At 37.5% G+C, this 10,259-nt stretch overlaps 2 protein-coding genes across 3 annotated transcripts; one reads left to right on the top strand and one right to left on the bottom strand.

Annotated features, from left to right (window-relative positions):
• Positions 1 to 8: 8 nt before the first annotated feature.
• LOC108116437 (poly(U)-specific endoribonuclease homolog) lies at positions 9 to 1,975 on the bottom strand. Its single transcript, XM_017228342.2, has 5 exons — positions 1,674 to 1,975; positions 1,456 to 1,615; positions 1,184 to 1,389; positions 892 to 1,124; positions 9 to 828 (listed from the first exon to the last, which is right to left on the bottom strand). The coding sequence occupies exons 1-5, from the start codon at positions 1,798 to 1,800 to the stop codon at positions 586 to 588; spliced, it is 969 nt and encodes a 322-aa protein (XP_017083831.1). The 5' UTR covers positions 1,801 to 1,975; the 3' UTR covers positions 9 to 585.
• Positions 1,976 to 3,890: 1,915 nt separating this feature from the next.
• Positions 3,891 to 9,613, top strand: LOC108116438 (globin CTT-VI). 2 transcript variants are annotated; one of them, XM_017228344.2, is made up of 4 exons: positions 3,891 to 3,937; positions 8,575 to 8,819; positions 8,886 to 9,047; positions 9,108 to 9,613. In XM_017228344.2, exons 2-4 carry the CDS (start codon positions 8,661 to 8,663, stop codon positions 9,246 to 9,248), a joined length of 462 nt encoding a protein of 153 aa, XP_017083833.1. In that variant the 5' UTR covers positions 3,891 to 3,937; positions 8,575 to 8,660; the 3' UTR covers positions 9,249 to 9,613. The 2 variants fall into 2 exon arrangements, with proteins under 2 accessions (XP_017083833.1, XP_017083834.1); XM_017228345.2 differs by lacking the exon at positions 3,891 to 3,937 and adding an exon at positions 5,158 to 5,312.
• The last annotated feature ends 646 nt before the right edge of the window (positions 9,614 to 10,259 follow it).

Here is a 10,259-nt window from a genome sequence, read left to right as displayed (position 1 = left end):
ATTAGAAATCAAATTTGCAACTTTTATTTGACTTTTAAGAACTCTAAATGGCTAAGTAAGGGGCCCTTAAAAAGAGTTTTTCTCTCTAGTAATACTAATTTAAAAATGGTTTGGGAGTTTATGTATAAAAACTATATTAGTTAAGTTAAAAACTGAAGGTTAGTTGAAGTTTAAGGAAAGAAATCCACTACGAAGCCTCTTTAATAACTGCAAAGACTTAAACGTCATAATCACTTTAGTTCTCTGCTGTAATAATTGACTTTTCCTCTTGCTTAATTTCCGCCAGTAATAACTATTAATGTTAGAACTAATAAACAAGTTCATGACGGTAAGGTTAAGAGCTTTGGGCCACGCTATCCTGTCAAAACAAGCAAAATGATAGGCAGACGGACAATATTCATGTCCTGACTGACATGCTCCTCGATTGATGGAGACAACTTGGTAAAGCACTTATAAAGTGCCAAAATGAACTTGACTTTGAGTTTGGAGGTTAGCCTTTTGCTGTTTTCGATGAGGTAGCACTGCCGTCACGAATGTAACTACTTTTATTGAGTTTTGGGAATTATTTGGGGGAAATGCGATGATCTAGGAGCTGTCGGGATAGGCGGTGGCTATCAGGCGCATGCCATTCCATTTCCATGCGAAAGAGACAATTGTGGCAGAGGCATGTCCCAACTGAAGGTGACAGGGTTCCTCGTCCGCCGTGGTCAGGAAGCAGGCGGTGTAGAGGGACATCTCCAACTCCGGGGAGGTGCCCACAAAAAGGCCATTAACTGGCTTCTTGAGATTGTGAAACGTATGCCGCAGGCTTAGAACCATTTGGTTGGGCTAAACAAGGATAACCAAGAAGAGATGTAGGATTCCTCCAACTTAATGCCTTTAAAGACTAACCTTTCCCATTTCCTTGTGGCTCAGCCATCCCTTGTAGTCCACATTGCCACGCTGCTCCTGGTCTGCAAAGTATATCCAATTGTGCAGTCCCAGAACTTTCTGATCCCTAATCTCTGCCATGAAGACGTGCTCGAAACTGGAACTGCTCACGATACCCTTCCCCCTGGAGTAAGGAGTAAACCAAAGCTCCTGCAGCAGTTGCAACTGATCATCATATTCGATGCTCACAATATCTAGAGGGGAGTAGATGGAAGTTACTTCGGTGACTTATCTAAAACCCAAACTTACTTACCCTTATTTACCAGATAGCGCATGGTCAGCTTCATAACCCGCGTGTTCATCACGGCTCTGAGGAAATCATGCTGCTCCTGGACGTGCTCAGGAGTGGGATGCTCAGCTACGGCCACATCTAGTTCATAGTTGTCGAAGAGCCGCATGAGAAGGGCAGTTGTAGAGTTGCCATCTTTGGCCAGCAAATCCTGATGGAGTTCAAAGAGACTAAAATGTGGGAAAATTCTCCATTTTATCCAACTTTATCAACATATTAATTAGCTTATTGCTTACTTTTTAGGGGCTTTATCATCATGAGCACCGGATGTGGTCTTCCCCTGGAGATTTACTTTGTATAAGTACGGACTGACCTCGGTCTCCTCCGCGTAAAGGTTCTTGGAGAGGGTCAAGACGTCATCGGGCGTCTTGGGCAGCGGTTTGCTGTGGAAGTACTCTGAGAGAGAAACGATTAATCTTTCTCTTGAAAATGACAACTAAGAGAGTCTACTCACCGTAGAAGTGCCAACTCAAGATGCCAATGGTGATCAGCAGGCCTACGATCACGAATCTCTTGAGCTTCTGGCATTTGGCGCTGTCGATGTTGCTGCTGTTGTTTGTTTGCTGCTGCACTGCGTCCATTATGATTATAATTATCTAATAACAATTAGTCAAACATTTGTTTTTCCGCCTTTGTTTGTGCTTCGCCCCGTGTTTTCACTGTTTATCTTTAGCTGAAAATTTTGCTCTGATCGAGTTTTATCTGCTCATTCGGACCGAATGCCTCTGTGGCTAAAAAGCCACTGAGCGGTTTTGCCCAAATGGCGATCCCACTGCTCATATATGCTGAATAAATGTATAGCTGACCCGAAATTGGATAAATTACTCTCCCGCTCTTTGACTTTTGATTCTCTGGGGGATCATCTGTTGTTTGTTTTGGCTCAGGAGCGGATTCACTGGGCCCCGAATGTTATTTACATGTTTGCCAAAGCTTAGGTTGCAACAAATATTATGTAATATTCTAGCATATGGTAATATTTGGTGGGGCATGGTTATGGTTATGAAAATGGTTAGTTAAAGATAGAAGGAGTTCATGGAGTTAACATGGAATTATTATCCGTTATGGTAACCATTGTAATGGAATAACTATAACCACTAATAAAACTAAAATAACCAATGAAAGATAATAAACAAGTTTAGTTTATTTTATTGTTTTTGTATAAAGATATTTTAAATTTTAATCAAAATTCCTCTTTAATTTAAAGAAACCCAAACTGCTTACGAACTGCTTTAAGAACATATGGCTGGCAAGCAAAAATCATTAATAATTACGAACAACGTGACTGGAATCGGTCATTGGAGAGCAGTTAAACAAATAATTTAATCACGCAATTAACAATTTGTTTGTTTCACCAAATATCTCATCATTTGTATTGACGTCTCGACTGCCATATAATTACTACCAAATCGGGTCTAAACCATACAGCAAAAAAAGAGTAAACCTTCAACAGGAAACGATGACGTGATTGGAAAAAATTAACAAATAAATTGTGAACAAAATATTGTATAATTGCATAGTTAAAAGTGCGAAATTTGCACAAGGCATGACGTTTATTTTTATAACAACAACATGTTAGATTTTTTATTATCTGGACTGCAGTTTAATTATACCCAAAATGGGTTATAAATAATAATCAGACACCACAGGGAGAGGGAGAGGTGATAAGAAGTATTTTTATATTTACAATTAAAAACAAAGTAAATTATAATTTCATTATGTATATTTTTGTTGCTTGAGCATGCAAAGCTTAAATTAAGGCTTGCGGAAACTTCTTTAAATAAAAGAAGGGCAAACAACTTGACACGAAGAAATGTAGTTTGTTTGAAATTTATTAAAGTTTGTTGTTTGAGTATTTACTGTCTATAATAAACTCTTGATAAAAACTATTAATTACTAGCAGAATGTTGATTTTTTCTATACATATTTACATTTTGCGGGTAGACAATTGGAATTTTATTTGTTTAGTTCTTCTAAGTTAAGCCTTTTGTTTGTTTTGTTTTGATCATCAAATATTTGCATCTCCTAAACATTGATTATCAATATCTAGATTTAAGATTTTAGATCTCTGATTTAAGTACAGTAAACTAAGCTAAAATATTCGTATTATAAGAAACAAAAATTGCGGAAAAAAATATTTAAAGGTTCCCTTTCCACAAACATTTTTCTAAAAATTTTAAAAACCAATTTAATTCGTATCAAGAGCGATGTGCAGCAAGCATTTATGTAAAATTAAATACATTTATTATAAAAAATAACATTTCTATATTGAAACTTTCTGATTTTTCTATATTTAAAAATTTAATAGAAAATAGAATAAATCGGCTAAGCTCTTCTTTAGCCTTCCTAATATATTCTGATACTGATTTCAACTAATTTTTTTCTTGATAAGATCATTATCAATGACTTGAAACATCAACTCTCACGCAATATTGGCCTTGTCTTGGGAAATAGAAAAACAATCGCATACTTTCACCCGAGTTGACCCCATGTTTCCAATCGGCCCTCACCAATCGAGGTGCTTCGGTTTCTAGAAGATAGTAAACGAAGATTAACAGTTCGGCAACTTTTGCTGCTTCGTTTTTTGTGTTAATTTAGAAACTGGTGTTGTTGCCGCTGCTGTTCGGAAATCTTTTATAAGGCCCTGACTGTCCAGAAATTGTACTCAGTTCAAATTTTAACAGCGTCGTGTGCACAGTTGCCCAGCTTCTATTAAATATTGTGAGTGTCTATAGAAATCTAGTGTTCTATCGTATTTGAAAATGCAAATATTATTAATTGAGTTGATTACATTTATAAACGATCTTTGCTTACGAAACCCATTCATACGAGACAATAATAAACAAGCTGTGTGTGGTGTAATATTTGAATGGAACTGATATTGTTTGCAGTATATTAATAGAGTTTGTTTGTTTGTTTTCGGTATTAAGTTGAGGATTTTGTTTAGTTAGAGATAGGGAAAAAGTTGTTTTAAAAATAGTCAAAGTCGGTTGGAATGTCTATTGATAATGTAAAGCGCAGAATTATAAGTATATATTGCAAAACCTTCCATTTGATAAGTAATATAGTACATATTATTAACTACAAAAAAACCAAAAAAAATATAAAATACACTGTTAGTGATAAGAAATTTGGTTGTCAGGTGATTTCTTAATAATGTAAAAGATAGCCAAATTTAAATATATGTTTTCAAATTTAAAGAGATATGGAAAATTTTAATATTTTTCCTTAACGACAAAAATTAAATACATGTTTAGATTCTTTAAAGCTTAAAACAATTTTCTATTTTCAAACAAAGCCCTTGCCCAACGGGTTTCTAAGCTTTCCGTAGTTCAAAGCTTATGCTCTTGAGAGCTAGCATTGTGGGAGCCAACATAACGCTCTTCTTCAACGGAAGGTCCACAGGTGTCACTGGTTTTTATAGTATTTGGCTAGTCAGTTCAATAGCTGTTTTCCTTTTTTGAACATATTATAAGTTATAAAACCTTATAGGAAGACTACCTATAAGTTAGCCTAAGATCTGATATGAATATCAACTATTTTCCTGGCAGGTGACAAACCTCGAACCCCCTTAAACTACGCACCTGAGCCCGCTCTCGCTCTCTTTCGTTGACAGCTTTTGCTCCGCTAGATTTTTGGCGGGCGAATCTCTCGCCAATCTTTGCCGGCAGAGAGGGAGAGAGAGAGAGATAGTAAGAGTGAGAGTATGAAATCTGTGAATTCGCTCCACTGAATTGGCTCCCACAATTTTTGCCCGCGCTCAGTTTTCGACCTGAACGCAACGTGTGCGGTTCTATCAAGCCATCGAAAAAGATTTGAACACTTTTACGGTTCGGTTTTCGGTTCGCAAAAACGGCACAAAAACCCATCAAGTTCGCCAATCAAAAAAATAGTAAACAAACAACAGTAAAAGCGGAAATAAAATATATATATTTATTATATATATATAAACAAATAACAATAGTAGTGTAAAGCTAGCGGAATTATGAAAGAATTGGGTGAATAAAAAACGCACACGCTTAACGAACTGTAAATACGCGCTATCTTCCCCATCGAAAACGCTCAACAGGCAACAGCTGATTAAAACGCTCTTTCTGTGCGTTTTCTTTTTTATTTTTTTGTTCCTAACTTTGTATATAGATTAACCTTTTTTTAGTTTCGATTTCATTGGACTTTTGATTTTATTTTTCGTATTGCCAGCCATAAAAAAGAGCCGCACATCAGCGGACTTGGAATTTATGGATTTCTGTGGTGTCCTTGCAAACAAGTGTCGCCTCTGGCAGGACCAGATTGTTATTGTTGTTTTTTGTGATTACCATTTGTTGTTCTTGTTATTATTGTTGTTGTTGTGGCAGTCATTATCCTTAATGCCCGTGATGAGAACAAGAGTGTGTGCATCTGTGTGAGTGGCTGTATGTGTGCGTGTTCAGCAAGGCATTATGGCTTTAAAGACAATTTAAGAGGCTTGAAAGAGTTTGAATTTTTAGTCAATAGGAAGGCTTTAGTTTAAGCTGATTTAGGACAACTTATCTTAAACGATCTCGCTATCTTTATTTGACTTTAATCTGATTATTTTTCTGAAAATCAAGCAATAAATAGTTAGCAAATATAAGCCATTACTAGTAATCAATACAGTCTTAGCAGATTCTACAAAAATAGAAAAGTTCTAGTTCATGTTTTTCTTTTTTAAGCCCTAAAGGTTTTCCTGGTAAAATCAAAAACCAATAACAAATATTTCCCATATTAAAAGTTCACATTTCATGCCTCTTCGTAAACTTTTATATCAGAGTCCAATTTATCAAAATTCAACTCTCCCAGCCCAGAACTTCCGCAAGCCTTTTGAAAATTGTTTTAAAGTTGTTATAAACCAGCCTCGTATTTCGACACACACACTTCACAGCACTTCTCATCTGCCACTTGGCAACCGACAGAATGTTGTTTTTGAGTTCTATAAAATAAATTCACATAGCGAGCTGGGGAGGGGTGGGAGGTGAAAGGAGACAGAGGCGGAATTGCAACCAAATCCATAGCGACACTTGAGTGGCAGCATCACAAAACAAATACACACGTACACACTTCGCTCACTCGCACTGAAACACACAGTCCTGTAGCAGGCACTTTGGCAACACCTGACCTGCCACCAGCCCACCTGCCACGCCTACCCTACCTGTTTCAATCTACCACCCAATGCCCCCTTCTACAATGCTCCGAACCCGGCTGACTGTCTAGTAGCTGTCCATCAAGTTTGCCTTAATTTAATTAAGCGCTCAATGTCCTTACTGGCAACACTCTCTCATTCGCACTCACAATAGCAGAGAACACAGAGAGAAAAATCTTATTAAAATTGAGATTCAGATTTTATCATCATTTTATCATTTTAACTTACTTTTATAGCTGGAAACTTCTTTATTTTAAAAAGTCATGAAAAACTTTTAAAAGAGGTCAAAACACATTTTTGGAGACTTCAGATATCTCCATGGGCTGCCAAAAAGTATGCTATGATAGTAGTTGATTTCGAATTAGGAAATATCTGTTTTTCGAGGTCCATTAAAAATGATGATAACTTTACACTAAATTAGGAATTAAGGTATTCATAAATTTTTCTTCTTTTTCCATTTAATTACCATCCGAATTTCTCTTAGTGCCGTACCACAAGGCAACCCTTGATTTGTTGCTGCCTTTTTTCACTCTTGACTGCAGCAGACACTCACACTCGTGTGACTACCCAACACTCACACACTCATACACACACACACCAGTGGCCAGCACTTATACAGTTACAGGCCCAGACTTGAACCGCAAAAGCCACAGGCCATTTTGGCATGAAGGATATTACAAAACGCACACAGACGCGCACATCCTGGCATATGTATGCCAGTGTATTGGTGCTCCCCGAAGGGGTCTTCTAGACAAGGTTACTGAGAGATGGCAAATTTTTTTTTTATATTAGAATCTTTGCCTGCACCACCCATTGACCACCCACAGGCCCCCACTTTTCCTAGCAAAAAGCAACAATAACATGGTGGCCACCTGCTGCGGCTGCACTTGAGTCCATTTTCCTGTTTTCGTTTTTTCTTCTTCTTCTTTTTTCTGTATCATATCTATTCCGTTTTGTTTGTCTGTCAGTTTGTGAATTTTTAATAAACTTTTGTATTTACTTTTTAGAAAAAAAAAGAAACTTTTCTTTGGCCGACTGCTGTTTTTGTTGTTTCCCTCGCGAGGGAAATGCCTTTGTCATGGCAGTAAAAGAAGAAAAGTCAACTGAAGAAAGCTAAATACTTTATTTATTATTCATCAAATTCCGCTTGTTAAATGCCAATTTTCCAGTCCTTCTCATAAATATTTATTTCCCACGTGCGGTTTGCATGGAAATTTGGTTTTCCTCTTCTCCCTTTTTTTTTTTGCTCAATTTGTATGTCACACGAAAATATTTGTTTAACAATTCATAAATAAATGAAATTATATTTGATTTTATTTTTCGACAAAATCATTTTTTGGTCTGCATATTATATGGGCGCTCTTGCTGTTTACATTTCCGCTTTTTTTTTTTTTTGTGTCTCGTTCAGAGAATTCTCCCACAATCTTTCTCATTTTAAATAGCTCTCCGTGGAACGCAGGGGCATGATAATTTTTGCAAGCGAAAGCCAGCCACAAAGCTGGGCAGGGATTGGGGGTCAACTCGGGGCAGGTCGAGGGCAGGGGTAGGGTCAGCTAATGAACTCGAGAGCTAGCCATGCAGACTGGCAGGCACACTTAGGGATGGCAATGGGTTACATAAACAAAGCGGTAGTTGGAAATATATAGAAAAATGTAAGGATAATACCTACAAAGAGGTCAAGAAAATAATGTTAAAGGGTTTTTAAAGGGTTTTTAGTAAGGAAAATGGTTTTTGATTTACTGATTGGGATTAAGATACCTATATACCTAAAATATAAATTAAAATTTCCATCAATATACATTAATTTATATAAAAAGTAACTTTCACGATACCATCTCCAACCCATGGTAGTGCTAAATAATGTATGAGTAAGTTGCCTTTTCAGTTTTTGGGGGGGAGGAAGGTGTATTGGGCTTTTGCTTCGGCTAAACTGACAGACGTTAATTTGAGCTTGGATATAATGATCATAATAATGATGATGTTAGCTTTGCTTTTGTTGTTCGACGGCGAAGGCATTGACTTTTAGCACGTGCTGTGCGCTTATTTATATAAGCCACTGTTTGTTGTTTTGATTTTTGTTTGTGCCCCACAGCACGTTGAGATGCATTGTAAAACTGTCAATTACAATTAGAGCGAAAAGAGAGAGGCCGCAACAAATTGAGTTAATTTTATTTCCCTTTTTTTCCTTCTATTTTTTTAGCTTAAAAAGCCGCAAAGAGAGAGAGAGAGCCAAAGGTTAAGAGAGAGAGTTTAAGAGTGAAAAGCTGACCAAAACGGAGCATAAACATGAACAGCGATGAGGTGCAACTGATCAAGAAGACCTGGGAAATCCCCGTGGCAACACCTACAGATTCTGGAGCGGCGATACTAACGCAGTTCTTCAAAAGCTATCCGTCCAACTTGGAGAAGTTCCCCTTCCGTGATGTTCCACTGGAGGAGCTAAGTGTGAGTTTTAGATCATAAATAAACTTTAAATTAGTTTGAAGATTTATTTGGTTCTGATTTTTATAGGGAAATCCTCGTTTCCGAGCGCATGCCGGCAGGATCATTCGAGTATTTGACGAGTCCATCCAGGTTCTGGGGCAAGATGGTGATCTGGAGAAGCTGGACGAGATCTGGACCAAAGTGGCCGTTAGTCATATACCACGAACCATTTCCAAGGAGTCGTACACTGTAAGTTACTGAATTAAGTTAGAAAGTATATATATTAATTTAAACTTTTTCTAAATTTAGCAACTGAAAGGCGTTATCCTGGATGTCCTGACCGCCGCCTGCAGTCTGGACGAGAGTCAAGCGGCCACGTGGGCCAAGTTGGTGGACCATGTCTATGGCATAATATTCAAGGCGATCGACGACGATGGCAATGCCAAGTAGATGGGGCATCAGCAGAAGATGCAGCTCTGGAATCCGAGGCAATTGGATGCAACTGATGCCGGCGGTGGCACTTGCAACACATGCACAGCTTATGTAGTTCTAAGTAATTGATAAATGTTAGCTATTCTCGTTTTGTAATAATGAATGCGAATGTCCAAAAGCAAAAATGTCTGCGTAGAGCTACTCAAACACACACTCGCACACCCTACAAACACACACACGAACACACACAAACACCCGCACTTGCATTGCTCTGTAAAGCTTTAACCCATTGTCAGCCTTAAGCACTTGATAACAAAGGATTAAATGAAATCAGCAAAGGAGAAATAAGAAAGCTTATGAATAAAATCCAGTTTGAAATCATATTCTTGTTCATGTTAATTTGTTATTTAAGTTTAGAAAAGAGTTTCATGGTGTATTATCTTCTTAATTTGTAAGAAAACGGGATGATTAGTAATCTGAAATATTTGTAAGTCTTCCTTTCTTAGATTTCTTTTCCATTCTTATAATGTTAAGAACATTCCACATCTGCCATTAGAACTTGCCCACTTAGGGCCAGCAAAACCAAAGAGCTTGTCAGTTCGCTTGAAATCATAATTATAATAATTGTCCACTCACTCATAACTGGGACAGCGCAGAAAGCATTTAAGCACACTTGAAAACCATTTCCGCACATGATTTTCCGCTGCCACAGCTCATGCTAAAAGTTGGGCAAACAATTGCAAACATCGTTCAGCTGCGGTCCCGCTGAAAATGCTATTAATTTCGGTGGATTTAAAAGCACATATGAGAGGGGGAAAATGCTGAAAAGCTGCTACTGTTTTAGCCGAAAGTGCGTGTTCCGGGCCAAAACAATGTGCATGGTGACATTGCGTATACGCCATGGAGAGCAAATGCAAAAAAGGGCATTAAGGAAAACGTTAACAAATCGCAATATAAAACAAAGCAAATGTTAAGTATCCTCAGCTAAAAATGGTTGAAAGAAAAACCCATTAAAGAAAAAATTACTTT

This window comes from Drosophila eugracilis, unplaced genomic scaffold, assembly GCF_018153835.1.
Source record: "Drosophila eugracilis isolate 14026-0451.02 unplaced genomic scaffold, ASM1815383v1 contig_367, whole genome shotgun sequence".
Lineage (NCBI taxonomy): Eukaryota > Metazoa > Arthropoda > Insecta > Diptera > Drosophilidae > Drosophila > Drosophila eugracilis.
Note: the sequence above shows the minus strand (reverse complement) of the source record. Positions and strands in the feature narration are given on the sequence as shown.